The sequence below is a fragment of the Aedes albopictus genome, chromosome 3, assembly GCF_035046485.1.
Source record: "Aedes albopictus strain Foshan chromosome 3, AalbF5, whole genome shotgun sequence".
Classification (NCBI taxonomy): Eukaryota; Metazoa; Arthropoda; class Insecta; order Diptera; family Culicidae; genus Aedes; species Aedes albopictus.
This window is the reverse complement of record NC_085138.1, coordinates 110,113,377-110,132,979: the sequence shown is the minus strand read 5'-3', so window position 1 is coordinate 110,132,979 and position 19,603 is coordinate 110,113,377. Positions and strand designations below refer to the sequence as shown.

At 44.0% G+C, this 19,603-nt stretch overlaps 3 protein-coding genes across 7 annotated transcripts in view; all 3 read right to left on the bottom strand.

Annotated features, from left to right (window-relative positions):
- Positions 1–19,603, bottom strand: part of LOC109414689 (uncharacterized) — a 69,192-nt gene that overhangs the window by 9,978 nt on the left and 39,611 nt on the right. Inside the window, exons 2-4 of one of the 5 annotated variants that reach the window (XM_062858794.1) lie at positions 11,411–13,739; positions 10,947–10,991; positions 3,595–3,647 (exon numbers count right to left, since the gene is read on the bottom strand). In XM_062858794.1, coding sequence (XP_062714778.1) covers positions 11,460–13,685 — 2,226 coding nt within the window. In that variant the 5' untranslated portion in view covers positions 13,686–13,739 and the 3' untranslated portion in view covers positions 3,595–3,647; positions 10,947–10,991; positions 11,411–11,459. Of the gene's footprint in view, positions 1–3,594; positions 3,648–8,900; positions 8,996–10,946; positions 10,992–11,395; positions 13,740–14,535; positions 14,674–19,603 lie in introns of those variants that run through there. The other 4 variants (XM_062858793.1, XM_062858795.1, XM_062858792.1 and 1 more) reach the window with 4 other exon arrangements.
- On the bottom strand, positions 3,527–10,991 carry LOC109414989 (serine-rich adhesin for platelets). Its single transcript, XM_062857430.1, has 5 exons — positions 10,943–10,991; positions 9,611–10,246; positions 4,031–8,995; positions 3,595–3,647; positions 3,527–3,547 (listed from the first exon to the last, which is right to left on the bottom strand). The coding sequence occupies exons 1-5, from the start codon at positions 10,989–10,991 to the stop codon at positions 3,527–3,529; spliced, it is 5,724 nt and encodes a 1,907-aa protein (XP_062713414.1).
- LOC109423432 (ankyrin-2-like) overlaps positions 14,489–19,603 on the bottom strand; it is an 85,336-nt gene continuing 80,221 nt past the window's right edge. Inside the window, exon 9 of the mRNA XM_062857429.1 lies at positions 14,489–17,251. Coding sequence (XP_062713413.1) covers positions 14,489–17,251 — 2,763 coding nt within the window. The remainder of the gene's footprint in view (positions 17,252–19,603) is intronic.

Sequence of the window (19,603 nt, the reverse complement as noted above, 5' to 3'; positions counted from 1 at the left end):
TGAGCAGCCGCACGGAATATTACACCATACTCTGTTGAAGATATGTGAACTGCTAGCTAGCTGGTCCTCTTTACAAAAAGGGACACGGACTTGCGTGCGTCGATTCCCAAGGAATTACACTCCTCAACGATATACAGTGATAGACATTCGTTCAGCCGAGACTAAAAAAAGTGTCAGAAAACTCATACAAAAGATTTTATGATAAAACTTTTTTATCGAAGTGATACTATATATAGTACTGTTTCATAAAAATGTGATACATTAAACTTACATATACACTGAAACAAAACCGAGGGTAAAAACCCTTCAAATGTCATTTTTTACCTAGACATTCGTTTAGCCGAGGTAAATGAAAAATTGGTTTTCAATAGATCTTTTGCAATTTCGTGATTATATTTCTAGGATATACTCCAAGGCATTTAGTTTATGACGTGTTAGCAAGATAATTCCCCTTGAAAGTTAGTTATTTATTTGTGAAATTCAGAGAAATATTATAAAAAATGTCCCGATAAGGGGAAGTGACGATAAACAATTTTTTTTAAGAAAAATTATTTCTGTAAACACTCAAACGTAAGCTAGATTAGCAGTTTTGAAAATATGACACAGAATTATTGTTAAAAATGTTCAAATTATTGCATAAAATGTCATGAAAAAATTAAGTGTATTGGTTTTTGGTTGGTTAAACTTTAAAATGGGATTGATAAAAGCTAAAATCTATAATTCTGCATTGAAATAAAGACGTGCCCTAATGCCTGTAGAGTATACCTGTTTGATACTAGCATTACTAAATGAGTTAGAATACTGCAAAGTGAAAGAACTCCAAGAAGTGTCAGATTTTTTGTACCCTATTTATTCAAAAGCAGATGCTCATACAAAAATGCAAGATATGGTCAAATAATTGGCTTATTTCATTCAATTTGAAGAAATATATTATAAATGAGTCTTAGTTGTGAACCACATTCATTTTTAACATAATATATTTGAAAAGAATGTCTAAATTGTGAAACAAGTAGTTCATGCTAGAAATTTGAATACTTTCGGTGCCATTTCTTCAAATATGAGACGTCCAATGTATGTTATTTCAGCCAGAATACAGTCTAGAAGATATTGGGAGCTATAAAAAGACGTAATAGTAGTAAACGCTGTGATTTATGCAAGTAAAACCATCATATTTAATCAAAACAATACTTAAATACGTGATTTTTCGATGGTTTGCGTTATTTTTTTCTGTTAAAAACATTGTTTTTCGTAAATTTTCAACCTGCTTTGGTCATGAAACTTTCATTAGATTCTTTTGAAACACTTCCGATAAAAATAACTACATCAAATCTCAATTTGGAAACATTTACAATATTATGACATATTTATATGAGATGCATGCAAAATTAATATGGCAACACTTCCAAAAACGATCTAATTCATGATTTATAGATCGATCTATAATGCAGATCACCATACAAAATGACTTTGTTGGATATTTTTCGAAATTTGATAGTTTTTTATTATGGAATTCTAAAAATTGTACAATTCGGCTAAACGAATGTCTAGGCAAAAAATGACATTTGAAGGGTTTTTACCCTCGTTTTTGTTTCAGTGTATATGTAAGTGTGATGTATCACATTTTTATAAAACAGTACTAGATATACTATCACTGACATAAACAAGTTTTATAATAAAATATTTTGTATGAGTTTCCTGACACTTTTTTTGAAATTTTTTAGCCTCGGCTAAACGAATGTCTATCACTTTATTGCTTATGCTTATGCTTATTGCTTATGCCACCATTTATAAACAAATAACTGATTATAAGTACTGAAAGAATAGTTAAAAGAAAGGAATACTTATTGAAAATGTTTCTACATTAAGCATGAAAATTAGACTGTTAGCATTAGCATTAGCATTAGCATTAAGCGAGTCACACAAATTCGTAGATGGTACAGTCCTAGACCGCTGTTATGAGGGTTGCCTCCTTCCCGTCCGAACCAAAGCACAAATATTTGGGATTAATCTCTGACTCTTAGACAAGACTGACGCAATCCTCCAATGGTCGAGCACTGTCCTGGCCACGTCCTTGCGACTGCTGAGGAATGGGAAAAGATGGTTAGTTTTGGACACCTATGAAAAATGTAGACAACTCTACGATCTCTCAGGCCTAGGTGTCACGGGAATTTGGGTGTTGTTAGTGGAAGGGTAAACTCCAAAGGATACGCTTGGTTAACGTTCAGGCACACCATTGTTAGACTGCTTCGAATCAGTTGTCTGCCCAATTCATCCTCGTCATCTTGTTGGCATTTGGTTGAATTACTAGATTCTTCGGTTGATAATCTGAAATATAAAATAATATTAACGTCGTACGTCAAATAAGCTACATATTAGTGATACGCTCGCCACAGTTACATATTTTTAAAATATTATTTATATCGTACGATACATTTACCTGAATCCTGCTGAAATAAAATGTTAATTAGCAGTACATTGAAACACAATGACTACAAAACACAAGGAAAAGAGCATCAAACTTTGATCTTGGAATATTTAAAAACACGGTAAATATCCAGATCAAAATTTGATTTGGTAGATCTTACACCGCAACGCACCATTCTAAGGTGATCTACCCACGTTACGGGGAGGCTAAACGAATGTCTATCACTGTACATAAAATCATGTCACGTATTCTGTTCAACAGTTTGAGGAGTCCTTCGATGACGAATACCAAGTTTGTTTTCATGAGGACTGATCAACTCGGTCAAATGTTTGCTCTGTGATAAATCCTAGATAAATTTTGCGAGTACAACTTCTAGACTCACGGTCTGTTTATCGATTTCAAAGCGTCGTACTATTTAGTTGTCAGGAACGACTCATTCCAAAGAAGTGTGAAACAGTATCCCGACGAAACTGATTAGACTGATTCTTACAACGCTGTTAGATTGTTGGAAATTCGGGATCTTGATGAGATTTCGACATCCTATGTAACCTTAGGTGGATTGAAGCTGGGAGATGCACTCTTGCATTTGTTGCCCAACGCTACTTTTGAAGATACGATTGGATAGCAGGCATTATAGAAGTCTGATCCTTCTGATTGCTTTAAATGGCCACACGTCTCGAACGTTGTAAGAAGTCAGTCGGTGAACTTCTAGAGTATATTTGAATGTAAGGTACTGTGAACAATCCCCGGCGGTAAAGTAAGAAACGCCATCTGGTGGCGTGGCATGAATCACGTGTGTCAAGCTAAAAAATACGGCAGTCTACGTTGGGCTGACCACGTCGCACGAATGTCGAAAAAAAAAACGACGGGTGATATCGTGGCAGGCCACGTGCACGTGAACTGTTTACAGCTGAAGTAGTACTTAAAGTCCAGAGGGACTAGAAGCAATTAGCCCAATACCAGATCCAGTGAAGGAGGATTGGTTATTCGGTGTAGAAACAACAGAGCCAGTGGTACCCTATCAAGAACCTCAAATTAGCAAGAAGTTTTGGATTACCTAACTTCCTTCCAAATGGTTTTAACGAGAATAAGATCTTGGGCTCATACCAAGCCGGATAGCATCTATGAATGAATCGAATGAAATCCAGTCTTATATGCTAACAACTTACGCTTTGTAGTTTCTCCTTTGCGGACTCCTTTGCGTCATCGAATGTCAAGTCCCCTGTAAGTAATAACGGAAGCGGTTTAGCATTATACGATTGTTCTCCGTGTCTTGATCAAAACTTAAAATAAGAAAAAAATAAACTAAACTCTATCAACCTAGCACTGTCTAAGAAGAAGAACTTGGCATGCATGACTTTCGGTAAAAGCTGGTGTCGATCAAACCATAACGAACTGAAAAACTAAACTAAACGTTCTGGTGAGCTCCATTTCGACTCGGAAACAAGTTGCATTAACAACGCTGAGCGAAAAACAAACAATGGGGCTTCGAGTTTATGGTTCTTTCCCTGCCCTCCTAACAGGCGCTTAACTAAAGAGGTAACTTGTTTATAGATATATAGATATAGGCTTGAGGCGAATAGTATTAAGTTTGCGAGTTCTAACCTGGGTACATTCGTCTACTTAACAGTTCGATTTCCGATAGTGGAAACTCGCTCCTGGCGCCGCTGGTCGACGTGGCCGATGAAGTGCTGCTTCGAAGGGTTGTGATTTGCTGTTGATACTGCTGCTGCTGTTGTTGATGTTGAGTACTGCTAGAGCTTGCTGTGACCATAGTGCTGCTGCTGCCACTGCTGCTCGTGAAGGTTACACTTTCCTGCAGCCCGAAGCCTTCCAGGTCACCGATGTTGTCTAGCGTATCGACCATGGTTATCGAACCGCAGCTTGTCACACTTGATGACATCTGCGAGTCGGTTTCGTTCTGGTAGGTGGCGTTCGTTGCCGTTGAGCTGGTCTCCAGGCTCTCTGTACTGGTCAGAAATGCATCCTGTCCAGTTAACGAGTCCACGGAGATGTCCTTACTCATTCCTCCTAGGTAGCTTACTGTGCTTGTTCCCGCTACCTGCACACTTTCCATGGTAATACGTTGTCCAGTTGCCGGTTTTGTTGGGCTACTGGACGCGCTCTTGTTCTCAATACTGTATGGTAGAGAGTCCAGTGAGTCACGTTTGGTCTCACTTGCCCTGGACATGACGGCATGGTGCATCTCGATGGAATCTGTACTGTCACTGCGCTGTGGTTGTTGCAACGCCATCTGCTCTATCGAATCCGATCTTGAAGATCGCGTAGTTAGTGCTCCTGCTCTGGAAAACTCAATTGAATCAATACTGCTTGTCATAACGTCGACATTGTTCTTGTTGTTAATCTCCAAGCTATCGCTACTTGAATGTGCCGAAGGAAGAGTGTCCTTGCTGACTGGTTCTCTCTGTAGCCGATTGATGTCCAAGCTATCGCTGGACACCGTCAACAGATGTGACGTATCTTCCTCTTCCATAGCATGTCTGACTTGACTTTCATGAGAAATTGTAGTAACAGTTGTTGCAGTAGTTGTTGTGGACAATGAATCCTTACTCATTTCCGTCGTCACTGTTTTCACCTCAACCCGGGTGGATGTTTCCGGTCCAGCTGTGACTGTTGTGCTGCTGGTAGTTGCCCTTACCACTGTTCCATTCGTTGGCGGACTTTTCTTTGCCCCATTCGATCTGTCCGACTTGTTAGATTCGTCCGAACGAGACAGCAACAGAGCTGCTTCTTCTTTGGCCTTGATTTCTATCAGATGCGCTTCCAAGCACGCTGTCTCTAGTCCTTCAAACTCCTTCAAACTGGATAGACTGATGTCGTCTCCATGTCCTCCACGGGCTAAGAAACGTCGTGTGAAGCTTCCATTGCTCAATGAATCCTGAGAGCCTTGTTGCATCTTTCGATTCTCCAGTGAGATTACGTGTTCCAAATTTTCAAATTCTTGCAGACTGCTCATTGAAATGTCGTCATGTTCTCCTCCTCGCGAAGCTAGTCGCTTCGCCAGCATGTCGTAGTCCGGTGTGCTGGAGAATGAATCCTTGATGCTTCCGATTCGGCTACTACCGACTTCAAAGTCCGTATCCTCTTCCTTGATGTCTTCCAAGCGTTCGTCGTATGGATAACGGTAGTTCTGTGTTTCAGCCAGTTGCATCTCTACCCAGCGCTTGCTCTCCTCTAGCGGGAATCCATTATTCAACAGATCCATAGTCACCCCATTTGGATCAACTTCTTCACTGCCCGTTGGCGGACTATCCTCAAACGCATACATCATATCCTCACGCATGTTTGCATACATTGAACCTGCATTTGTATGCGCCGGAGCTGATTTCACCAGCATCTTTTCCACGTCTTCGTCGTGCTTTCTCTCCATCTTAACCTTCTTGATGGACACGCTCTTCCCTTCCATGTCGCACTCGTGTGCTTCACGGGCCACTTCTTCCACAATCACAAACTCGTCCGAAATATCCGGCTGTTCCAACATTTCAAAAGAATCCGATCCAGCTGAATCATCCTTATCGTCTCCTTCGAAATCGAACTTGGTCGTTATGTCAGCCATCTTTGACTTGTACTTTTGCTCGAGCATCTCTTGATACTGCTCCTCACTAATCTTCAACTCCTCTTGCGTAGCGTACTGAATCTTGTGGTCGCTAGACTCCCTTACCATCGGCTTAGAAGAGTACGATGTGCCTCCTTCTGCTTCCTCCTGCTCTGTCACCTGGACGTCGTCCGTTACCTGAATATCCGGAATACTCGACGCGGAGGTTTGCTGATACTCCTGTAGCTGTTCCTTCTTGATTTCCATCAATTGCTGCACTTCGTCTTCCTGCTCGATCTCTGCATGAACATCCTCCACAATCGTTTCGATAACAGAACTGGAAGGCGAGAACGAGTTACGTCGGTCGTGTTCCACCTCCATTTCGTACCCTTCGTTGATCTTGTCCTTTTTCTTTTTCTGCGATTGGATCAACGGTGCGCGGAATGACCGCGAGTATTCCGATTCGTACCGGTCGTAATCGGAGTCCGAAGACTCTTCTCTAGTGTCGTCACGTTCCAAGCTCGACTGCTTGGACGGTTCCTGTGAAACTGATTCTTCTTGAGAATCTAGCGATTCTCGTGCTTCTGCTGCAATCTCCGACATCAGCTGACCGGAGATGGTACTTTCCGTACGTTTATGGCCGCGTTTCTTTGAAGTTTCCTCGGTCACCTCCTTGACCACCACCGTTTCCGTTGTAGCTTGAGTGTTCAGGAAGTTTATGTCACCTTCTCGAACCACCGTGGACGTTAACGTAATGTCGCCAATCATTTCCGTGCCAACAATTGGCGTTATGGCATCCAGTCCAATTTCCATATGCGTCGGAAGACTTTCAGCTCCCTTATCCGGGAGATTTTCCATGATTGTTTCCAAGTTTGAAGCACTGGACAGACTGATCGATAGGATACTACCATCTTCCAGACTCGTTCCGAGCTTGATATCGTCAATGCACTCTGTTTTGACGTCTTCCAAACTTGACGCTTTCATAGACTCCATCAAATCCAGCGCGTTTCCTATGCTGGAGCTCAGTCTTTCCGATTGTTCCTGCGCTAGACGTTCGACGTCTTCTTGTAGTTGGAAAACTTCTTGTGAATCTTGCATCTGTTCATCGTCCTTCAAGTCAACGGTGAAGTGCATTTCTTGTGAACGCTTCATGGCAACTGGAATGGTCCCAGATACGGACGACAGTTCTTCTTTGTCGTCCAAGAGCAGTTTATCGCGAAGGTCGTCCTCGGAGTCGTCGTGCATAAGTGCGGCAGCATCCGACGAGTCGAAATCAATGTCCATTGTGGACGGGACTAGGGTTTCGGTGGCCTCGGACTCGATACTTGCCAGGTTTCCGGAACTTTCCGAGTCAAAGCTTTTCATGCTGTCATGTGAGGTCACGTTGAACGAATTGAGGGTGCTAGCCGCACTGAGATACTCGGTCGATGGTGGAATGATCGAAGCATCTAGGGCGGTTTCATACTCGGATGACGCGTATTGCTGCATCAGGTTGTCAACATCGGACGATTGCGGGCGACTGCTGTCCGTGGTTTGCTCGAAGCTTTGGTACTGGCTTTCGCCGGAGCTATCGATGTCGGTTGCAGACCAGCGGGTGCCTTTGGGATGATGTGGAGACTTGCGCATCCGCGGGGAAACATCCAGCTTGGCGAACGAACTGTCCGACGAAATCGGGGTTGGAGCATCTGGCCGAGCGGATTCAAAAGATGTTTCTTTGGATTCCGGATCGGATACTTTTTGCTCGAAGGAATCTGTTTTGGTTGCGGTTAGGATAATCGGTTCCGAAATGATGGTGGTTGTGGTAACCGTTTCGGCAAGAATTGCTGTGGTGGAAGTTGTGGTAGCGATTACTTCTTCCTGTTGAGCTTCGTAGATTGGATCTTGAGAGTACTTTGACGAAGGTAGAACCTTGAATTCAAACTCGGATGGTGATTGTTTGATCAGTTTTCCGTCAACTACGGATTCAATCAGTTCTTCGTGTACGGCATCGAGAGATTCTTTGACCTCCTCGAGGGTCTTTTCGATGGTTAGTTCATCGATTGTGCGTTTGATGGCCTCGGATGAGGTGAGGTCGTCTTGTTGCGGAAGTTCTTCAGTATCGGTTGATCTTTGTGCTGGAGACTTAGCGCTTTCGACAAGTTTAGCGACCTGTGGTTTGATTGGTGAGTGTACTACGGGTTGCCGTGGAGCATCAATGGGTCGCTCAAGATCGAGTTCGAAGGTTTTGGGTTCGGCGATACCTTCGATAACCTCTATGACTTCGGCTTTGATTTCTTCATCTAGAGCAGTTCCGCTTTCAACTTCTTGCAGTTGTTTGAGTGTGAATGAATCTTCTTGGGCAACTTTTTCGCGATAGGCCTTAAATTGATCGAGTTGAGGTTCATCATCTGCACCGGAGTCTTGCGAGTATTCGTAACCGATGTTATCGAATGCATAGTCAGAACGTTTTTCGGAAGAAGTGCGAGTGATAACGTCAGAACTTCGTTCGCCAATGTAAAACTTGGTTCCCGATAGTTCATCGTCACTGGTTTCAAATTCTACGGAGTCTTTCTGAGCTGCTCCGGAGAAGTCTTCGGAGGCAATCGATTCCTGCCGTTGACTGGATGGTTCGGGATACTGCTCGATCGAGTCTTCCGGTTGATCGAAGGACTCGATTATGCTGGATCGTGTCTGAGTATCGGTTCGCGACGAGATGCTAGTACGGGGCCGTGGAACTGGAAGCGGTTCTTGACTGCTGGAGAATTCGCTTCCATCTCCAGATAAGACGGCGGTCAGCTTGTCATGGTCGGGAGCGGTTTCCACGGTGGAAGCTTCTTCCGTGGGCTTGATAGCAAGAGCGGATGTTGTTAGCGAGGAGGCAACAGCAGCAGCAGAGCTAGTAGCAGCTGTAGTGGTGGTGGTAGTAGTGACACTAGTGGTTGCAGCAGAGGCATCAGCTTCAGCAGTAAGATTAGATTGCGATCGCGGCGTTGGCTTTGGAATGGTAATTTCTGTTTGTGGTTGCGTATCTGTTTCTATAAGAATAAAAGCGGTGAAAAAAGCGTGTTAAGGTTATGGACGGAAGAGAATGCGTTGATATCGTTGGTTGGATTTCGAGGTTGGGTGGTAGTCGAAAGGAACTGAAATCATACGACAATTAACGAAAAACGTACAAAACAGACCGATGAGTTCTGATTCTGGTTGGTTAATGAGCTTTAGGTTTTCCGATTGTACGGACGTTGTTAAGAACCGTTAGTTGGGTTAGTTGCACTGTTTTAGTCAGAGAAAAAAGCGAAACGTATCTTGTGTTCAAATGCCAATTCGGTGAGGTTTTCGAAAATGGAGCTCCAATGCTTTTGTTACTATTTTGTTTTACTGTGGGCAAAACAATATAATGAAACGTAACCGAAAGAACGAAGATACTGACATGCTTTTTTATAGAAAGAAAGTGTTAGTTTTGGACTGATGAGTTCCAAATACAAGGATATCGATGTTTTAGCAAAAGCGACAAGCTGATCGATGGAAAGACATGTTATGTTTTGATCTTTCTGCTGGCAGCTTTTTCTGTGATGACGCCGTTATCCTTATTTTAGAACTTTTGACTTTCTAGTTTAGTATTTTTAGTGGACGCGTGTTTAACTAGTCGCTACCTTGTAGATCGTTATCGGGAGTACTGGAACCGAAATCACCGGTCGTAGCGGACATGCTCTCGTCCCAGCTCATTTTCGAAAATTCACTCTGCAGCATTGAAACTTCATCTTTGATTTGGGCAATGGCTTCGTCATATTCGTGATTTTTGTCCAGCATCGCTTCCGGTTCGACTTCGGACGACAATCGCTCGAAGCGTCGTTCTATTTTGTTCGCTCGGCGCTCTTGATCATCGCGGACGGCACCATCAACGCCAACAGGTTCTTTAGCAGCGGTTCCTGTTGGCCTTGCGGTACCGTCTGTGGCTTCACCAGAAGAGGATGGGGGCAGACCACCAGCTAGATTCGCTAGTTGCTGGTGGTTGGCTTCGCTACTGTCATAGTCGGGATTGCTAATGTTATCATCGAAAGACTTGCCTGACATAGACTCTATGGTGGGCGACTTAACGACAAGATCGGCTTCATTAGACGATAGGATATCGCTACGGATCGCGTACTGTTCGCTTTCCGAGTGAGCCTGCATTTCGATCGCAACGTCCGGCTGCATTTGGGAGTTGTTGACGATCGATACACTCTGCTCCAATATGCTATCGACTAAGTTACTAGCTTCCGACTGTACAAAATTAAGATACTCTTCGCCTGAAATGAGAAAGGGATTTAGGAGAAAACAGTTATCATTGAACGCATCATTGAAATAGCTGAACTCTAGGACTCGCTGACTAGAGCGACTTTGTAAGACCTAAATTGATAGGAATGATGATGTTTCATGGTCACCTTAAACTCGCTACGATGGTGACCAAAAGCGCCTCTAAAAGGCTTTACAGACCATCGGCGAGAATAAGAGCGAGAGAATGAGACAATGAGATGGGATGATGAGAGGATGCACGCGTTTAATGAGATTGGCCAGCGTTTGCTTGCTATAATATTTCGCTTTTTTCTTCAGAGTTTCAAAATTAGCATTTCTAGATACCCAAATATATAGATCGACACAAAGGAGCACCTATGGAATGTACGCATTAGCTTTTAGGAGCCTGTAGTAATAAAAGATATCGCTAAAAAAACGAGCATCTAGTTTCAGCAACCAGAATCAGTTTGAACTCATAGAAATTTTGCTCTCAGCGCTTCGATGGTGTTCGATGTGTGAGTGTGAGACATCGCCCACTATAAATGTGTGAGTGTGAGTTCTTGTGCGCTTGAGTTTGTGTGCTGTAGTGTTGGTGTGCGAGATTTCGAGGTGAAACAAGATTCAAAACAAAAGGAGTGAAGGAGACCAGAAATATTAACGATTTGAAGAAACGAACACGAACAAGGAATGGAGACGACGAACCGTCATACTAACCTTCGTAGCTTGCGGATGCTCGTGTCTCTTCTTCTTGTTTGTCATCTGGAATACAAATTAGAGGAACAAAAGCACAACGATAAAAGTATGTCTTCAACAATGAATCAATGGTCGACTAAAAGGGTTCTGAGAGTTGTTCTGCCTAGATAGGAACTTGATTAGCTTCTTAACGAGTATAGTATAATATTTAAGTAGATGGTTAAAGTATTCGAACATATAATATTTCAAGTATGTATAACAACTCAATGAAATGAAAGCAACAGCCTATGTTAACAGCAAGCTTCTAAAGTCACGCATACCAACCAAGAAGACAATAAATCAGGTTTGTTTTGCGAGTCGGATTTTTTTTCTTTTTGAATAAACATATCCATATCACCTTCAACTCGCATAACAAACACTAAATAAGAATTCAACACTGCTTGGCCTAACAAACTAAAATTGCAAATTACTTCACCATACTATACCATAGCCATTAGAACACGAAACCCCTCTCTCCAGAACTGTTGTTTGCACTTATTGATCTGCCCCATTTCCGGCATCCTCATCCAGATATTCCACGTCGGTGTGCATATCCTGTGGATCTCCGCCGATCATACCCTTAACGTCCAACAGCACCCCTTTTACGCGGGCGCTAGACTCGTGAATTTCGCAACCTGCACTTTCGTCCAGCGCTCGTGTCAACTCGTACGGAGTGGCCGTCTGTGCCCGCGAATAGCTTCCCTCCGCATGCTCATCCTCATCGGACACGCCTTGCATGTCTTCGCTGTCGGTGTTGCAGTTATGCGTATCGGGGCTTGGTGATACCTTGCGGATCAGTGGAATCGCATACCCATCCAGTAAGCCATCGCCTTTCGTCAGACCGTTACGCTCTCGTGCCTTGATGACCGATGAATACCCATCGAAGCACAGTTGTGGCGAGCGTGCTCCGTGGTGATCGTTCACCAGCTCATCACCCGACAGAGATTCTACATCGGTTTTCGCGTCGCAATCGTTCGCCGGTGCTGTCAATCCACTGAATTGAATGGTTGCTCGACGCTGTTTTGAAGGTGCAAATCCACAGTCTTTCGCATCGTCACTCATATACATGTCCTCTACGTCCGTGGTAGCAGTGGCGGCTGTTTCTACCTTCATCTCTAAGAACTTCTTACCCCGGAATTGCTGACAAGTGTTCCCAGTCGCCGAACTATGCTTCGGTTTGCGGCGCCGTCTGAGCTCACTTCCACTGCCGCTGTTGGAAGCGCCCCGCTCAAAAAACAGATCTTCCGTATCGGTTTTTGGCTCTTGTGCCGAACTCATCACATTTAATTTTGCCGTCTTGACGCATGTATTATCGCTGGAGTAAACGTCGCCGCTCTCCATGTCCGGTAGGGACTCAATGGTATATTTGGAACTGTCGTACATTTCTCCAGTGTCTTCTCCGTCCGACATGTCCTCCACATCTGTGAGTGCCTGTTCGATATCTGGAGTGTTAACCATCAAGAAGTTCAATGGCATCACGTTTTGTTTCTGCGCTCCCGACTCACCCTGGCTTAGGATAGCGATTTCTCGCACTGGCGATGGCAGAAACTCCTGTCCGACTTCTCTTTTGTGGTCTGGTTCATCTTGGTTGTTATCATCACTATCATTGAAGTCTTCTACATCCGTGGTTCCACCACCGCCACCACCAAATTTTCCCGGTCGAACTACGGCTCGTGGCATTAATCGCTTGACAGTAGCCTTCTCATCTTCACTATCGGAGGAATCCAAGTTCTCTACATCGGTCAAGGCTTCGTCCGCATTGGGTGCGGCTACAGATAAACTTGTAGGTCTCTTATTCGTGGTTACTGTTGCTTCCGATGACCTATCTGGCGCTTCGGAAACGAATGTTATGTTGATCTCCGGGAAAGTTTGAGTTCTATCATCTTCGGCGTCGCTTCCTTCCATGACAAGTTCTTCCGCTTCGAACAAAGCCGATCGTCGATTTGGTTTGACGGCACATGCGCCTTCCATGTCGTCATCGGATAGCGTGAAGTTTTCGTAGTCCGACCGAGGGCGTTCTTCTAACTTGCGATGACCTCTCCTGTGTCGCACCTTACAATCGTTGTCCGACTCTGATGAACTTTCGTCGACTGCTTCCTGCTTGTGATGCACGTGTTTCTCCTGTTTTCGTCTCATCGAACTGTGTATGTCCACTGCCTCGTGGTCGGTGTTTTTCATTAGGATATGTTCCGGGCAGTCAGGAATTGACACCTTACCCAACGAATCATCGTCGTCTGAGAGGTCACAGTCCTCGCAGTCAGTTAGTGCGTTGCTCGTATCGGCAAACACCTTCAACAGGTCTGAATCGGGTACTTCGGTTGCCTTCGAGAAACATCGTGTCAAAGTTTTCGGTTTATCTCCTTTGTTGGCGGCTGATTTGGTCATTTCATCAACGTAACCTTGGTCTAAGAAACTGTCCAGCGCAATGTCCGCTTCCTGGGCGGATTTCGGTTGCTCGCATTCGTTCTCATCTTCGGAATCAGTACAATCTTCAACATCGGTAACCGACCCATTTGTAATCGGTACGATAGAATCTATCAATGTGTTTCCTGTTGTCTTGGGCGATGAAGAACCCTTGCGATACCGCACCGTGTCCTGATCCATGAAGAGGTCTTCCGTATCGGTGAGGGCTTCGTTGATGTTCAGCTTGGACATGTCATCGACGTCGACGTCGTCGTCGGAACATTCATGAGTGATTGAGATTACCGGTATGTCTGCCATGCTGGAAACGTTACGGGGTTTGCTTGTGTTCGATGGATTCTTTGTATTCTTAACCTGCATTAAAAGGATCAGTTTTTTTTTGTTTGAACAGAAAGAAAAAGGAAAAGTTTTGCAAATTAAATGAAATAAAACTTAAATTTAACATAAAATAGTGAAAGTTGGAAACAATGGCGTTGCAAGGCAAATTATGCATGTATCGATATAAAATGAACGTTCGGTTATAACACATCCACTGATATGAGTAGTCTGCTTGTATGGGTAGGATATTGTGGCTGCTAACGTGTATTTGACGAGATTATCTGACTACTAGACTCTTCTCCTGAGATGTTCTGGACCCACTGGACCCACTGTTGGACGTTTCGCATATTGCTATCGGCGAGTTGCTGCCTTGCTTTTCAATAAACATGCGAAACGTCTGCCCTTAATTGCGAAGGAGTGATCAAGTGCTATTAATCAGATAACACACACATACAGGTTTTTGTTGAAGGCCGATGACATTGGACATAATACTGCTATAGGCAAGTTCACAAACACATGGTAGCGAATCGTGTGTAGCACATAAAGGCAACGAATTTGGAAAAGTACGAAACAAGCTATTTGTATTTTTAAAAATTTGGCTTTCCGTAAAATTTAAGAATTTTGCGCTCCCAAACAAAAAAAAATGAAACAAGATGGCGGCAGAGAGAAAACGGGATGCATCGTATGTAGCGAGAATATCCAAAAATAACAAGTCACGGCTGCGGAAGTCTCTATAATAGTATTATGTCATTTGAATTTAAGTGTATAAATATATATATTTGGATTTACTTTTTGGCATAGAGATTGCGAGCAGGAGAGTTGGAACATTTACCTGTAAACAGGGAACTATCGTAATCAAACTTATACTTCAGACGTGGCGGCGTGGATGCCCGAAAGTCGAGTATCGGTGAGATGCGACTTTCCATCACAATTCCGTCGAGGGAGGCCACCGTGCGGCGATCGACGCCATGCAACGCCTGATAGATCTCGTCGTCACCACTGTCGAGGGGTACGGAGGTGACGTCCGATGGTTGGGGACCGGTACGCATCCATATGTCTGACTTGCGGTACTTTTGCTCGCTTATGATCTGCTGACTAGTCGAGCTTGATACGGTAGTGGCGGCTTGTTTACGGGTGGTTACCGCCGTGGACGATGACGCAGAAGAAGTCGTTGTGTACGGTTTGGGAGAAGCTGGACTGCCGGAACGTTTACGTTTACCAAGGACGTCGCTTTCGTGCTCGGAAGACGACGAAGGCAGTGCTATGGAGTCGGATAGACTAGAGTCGGTCGTCAGGTCAATGTCATTGTAACGATATTCGTTGATTTTTCGTATGAGTTCGTTAGAGGTCGACGGTTGTCTGTAGATCACTTCGATCGACTTCGACGAGTCGATGGTACGTGTGAAGACTTCGCTGGTCAACACATTTGTACTATTGGAGGAACTTTTATTGAGACGGCTCGGACTAGACGGTAACGAAGACGGAATTTCAGCGTGATCAAACGTGACGGCATCCTTGTACGAGTAGTGCATAGCGGACTTGCAGCGGTAGGTGTCGTCCCGTTTCGAATCACCGGACGTGTGTACAGTTTTCGTCACTCGTGGCGCTGTTTTGACGAATCCAATTTTAGCTGCAGTTGCCATCTGCGCTGTATCGGTGGTGACGGCCTTAGATGTCTTCACTATCACAGTTTCCTGAGGTTTGACCTCAATTACCGTTTTGGCAGGTTTCTTCACTGGCGATTTTTCAACAGTGGTTTTAAGAGGGACGTCCTTCTTCGGACTACCCTTACTGCTGGAAACCTTCACCGGTATCAAACTCTTATTGGCTCGTTCTTTCGTGCTCTTTGATGAACTTACTGTAGTTTTTGTGACTAAGTTGGCTTGTTCTTTGTCAGCCTTTTTTACTGGTTCATGCTTGTCGAATGCTTCGGTTATAGACTTTCTACTACGATGCGATCGAGTAGTGCTGCTTGTTACAGACGAGGAAGATGATCTTCCTGTTCGTTCGGAACGTTCAGTGGAAGTTTTTGTAGGCTTAGTGCTATGCACTCCTGGCTTAGGCTCTTGTTTCTTCACAGCGCTTGAACTTATTGGTTCAGATTTGGATAGGGTCTTGGTACTTGCCACATCGGCACGGCCACTGGAGGTATCTCTGGAAGATTTAGCTCGCCTCTCCGTTGATGATTGTACCACCGTTGAAGAGGTTGTCGAGCGATGGGAAGACTTCACCGGAGAAGAGTGTGTAGATTCTGTAAGGGTCAATGGTTTCAGTACCTTCTGGTCCCGTGAAAGCGTAGATTGCATATATCCGTGTGTTCTTGTACTAGTATACGTGCGTGATACCGTGGTACTTCGGCTAGTACTTGTAGTGTATTCTACACTTCTCGAACCTGACTTGATGTCAACGGTTTTTGTTGATTGTTTCGAAATTTCGATAGGCGTTTGCTTCTGTAAGTTTATTTTAGTTATTGTGGCTTTTGGTTTAGACTTCTTCTTCATCGGACTTGTTTCTCTCTTGTCGACTATTTGTTTCTTCGAAATCAATTTCTCCTTTTCCTCCTTCACCAATTGACGCTTCTCTTGAATCAACTTTTCCTGAGCATCTTTTTTCTCCTCTTGTTTCTGATGCTGCTCCATCTGCAGCTTCTCTCTCTGTTTTAAGGCGTTATCATAGTTTGTACTGTCAATAATTGACTCTACATAGGACACACTTTCCGTGTATTCGGTCACATCACTTTGAGGCGAAGCTGACTCGTGTCGGGGGTCGATGGACATCAGCTTAGCGGGTTTAACCATTCTTATTTCCTGCAATTCGTCACGAGGCTTTTGTAGGCTCGTTACAACATCATGGCTGTCCGATTCTGTGTCATAAGGCAGATTGTATTTCGTAGCCGACTCGGTTGAAAAGTCCGAGGCAGCGTTGTCGCTCAAGGAAACGGAACGCTCGTACTCCGTTGGTATATCCTGCTGGATTGATCCTCCAGCGTATTGTAATCGATCGGTATCGTGGGTGTAGGATTCAATCGTCTCACTGATGGTCGTTGCATAAGAAATGCAAGAGCTTGGAGATATTACGTCGGGTTTCCTATCCGCTGCTGGTGTTATTTTCAGGAAATCTCCCAAGCTATCTCCCGCCATCAGCTCTAAAGAAGATGAGTCAATTCGTTCGCTAACGTATGTTATCGAAGACGTCGTAAAATCAGTGAGCAGTGGTGAATCATCGTCATAGTTGGAACCTTCAACAGCAGAAAGTGAACTCTTTCTCGTATCTGCCAAACGTGACTCTTCTCGTCTTAGATCTTCCAGAATATCTGAACGTTCAGATGGTGCGGAAAGCTCTTTCTTGCCAATTCGCTCCGCATCTGTATCACACCTTTCATCGCTGACAAAAGCGTGATCAGACTCTTGCGCAACAGTGGATTTCTCTGCTTGAATCGATTGGAGTCTCAGTTCTAGCGAAGTCTTTACCATATCAGTTAGTTCCATTACTTTTCTAAGAGTGGTCGTTTCAGTTGAAATACTCGTATCAACATGTTGTACATCAGTCTGTTTTATAGAAACGGCCGATTCTTTAGTCTCAATATCTAATTGTTCATATTTAGTCAGATCTACTAATTTTGTCGTAGCCTCATGTACTTCTTTTGTCTTTCTAGTGGTTTCCTTATCAATAACATTCAAATCCATTCTTAATTCCAAAATTTCCGTTCTCAATTCTATAGTTGTTGGTATGATTTCCTGAACTTCTGACACTTGAGCATCATCTGTTACCATTTCCGACGGCATTTCCGCAATTTCGTCGTAACCACGAAATTCTGAGATTTTAGCTATTAATTCCTTACTAAGTTTAGACAATTCTGTAACACTTGTAATTTCGACTAATTCATCCACATCATCTGCCTGTTCTGCCTGTACAGAATCAGTGTGAGTGGAACATTCTTTTAGTGATACTTTCATCTTTTCGACAACTTCAGCTTCGACTGGCTCAGTTTCAGCAACTGGTGATTCTGGTTTCTCAGCTTCGACAGTCTTGGCTTCAACTGGCAAAACAGCCTCCTTAACGGTAGGTTTGTCTTCTGGTTTGACTTCAAAGATTTCTTCTACCTTTTCGGCAATTTCAGCTTCGACTGACTCAGCTTCAGCAACTGGTGATGCTGGTTTAACAGCTTCGACAGTCTTGGCTTCAATTGGCGAAATATCCTTCTCGATATCAGGTTTCTCTTCTGGTTTGACTTCAGAGATTTCTTCAACCTGTTCTACAACTTCAGCTTCGACGGGCTCAGCTTCAGCAACTGGCGGTGCTGGTTTCTCAGCTTCGACAGTCTTGACTTCAACTGACGAAATAGCCTTCTCGACATCAGGTTTCTCTTCTGGTTTAACTTCATAGATTTGTTCTACCTTTTTGACAACTTCAGCATCGACTGGCTCAGCTCCAGCAACTGGCGATGCTGGTTTCACAGCTTCGACGGTCTTGGCTTCAACTGGCGAAATAGCATTCTCAATGGTAGGTTTGTCTTCTGGTTTGACTTCAGAGATTTCTTCTACCTTTTCTACAACTTCAGCTTCGACTGGCTCAGCTTCAGTCTTGGCTTCAACTGGCGAAATAGCCTTCTCAACGGTAGGTTTGTCTTCTGGTTTGACTTCAGAGATTTCTTCTACCTGTTCGACAACTTCGGCTTCCACTGGCTCAGCTTCAGCAACTGGCGATTCTTCTTCTGGTTTGACTTCAGAAATTTCTTGTACCTTTTCGACAACTTCAGCTTCGACTGGCTCAGCTTCAGCAACTGGCGATGCTGGTTTCTCAGCTTCGACAGTCTTGGCTTCAACTGGCGAAATAGCCTTCTCGACATCAGGTTTAACTTCAGAGATTTCTTCTACCTTTTCGACAGCTTCAGCTGCGACTGGCTCAGCTTCAGCAACTGGCGATGCTGGTTTCTCAGCTTCGACAGTCTTGGCTTCAACTGGCGAAATAGCCTTCTCGACATCAGGTTTGGCTTCAGAGATTTCTTCTACCTTTTCGACAACTTCAGCTGCGACTGGCTCAGCTTCAGCAACTGACGATGATGCTTTCTCAGCTTCGACAGTCTTGGCTTCAACTGGCGAAATAGCCTTCTCGACATCAGGTTTAACTTCAGAGATTTCTTCTATCTTTTCGATAACTTCAGCTTCGACTGGCTCAGCTTCAGCAACAGGTGATGTTGATTTCTCAGCTTCGACAGTCTTGGCTTCAACTGGCGAAATAGCCTTCTCGACATCAGGTTTCTCTTTTGGTTTGACTTCAGAGATTTCTTTTACCTCTTCGACAACTTCAGCTTCGAATGTTTCAACTTCAGCAACTGGCGATGATGGTTTCTCAGCTTCGACAGTCTTGGCTTCAACGGGCGAAATAGCCTTCTCGACATCAGGTTTGACTTCAGAGATTTCTTCTACCTTTTCGACAACTTCAGCTTCGACTGGCTTAGCTTCAGCAACTGGCGATGCTGGTTTCTCAGCTTCGACAGTCTTGGCTTCAACTGGCGAAATAGCCTTTTCGACATCAGGTTTCTCTTCTGGTTTGACTTCAGAGATTTCTTCTAGCTTTTCAACAGCTTCAGCTTCGACTGGCTCAGCTTCAGCAACTGGCGATGTTGGTTTCTCAGCTTCGACAGTCTTGGCTTCAACTGGCGAAATAGCCTTCTCGACATCAGGTTTGACTTCAGAGATTTCTTCTACCTTTTCGACAATTTCAGCTTCGACTGGCTCAGCTTCAGCTACTGGCGATTCTGGTTTCTCAGCTTCGACAGTCTTGGCTTCAACTGGCGAAATAGCCTTCTCGACATAAGGTTTGACTTCAGAGATTTCTTCTACCTTTTTGACAACTTCAGCTTCGACTGACTCAGCTTCAGCAATAGGCGATGCTGG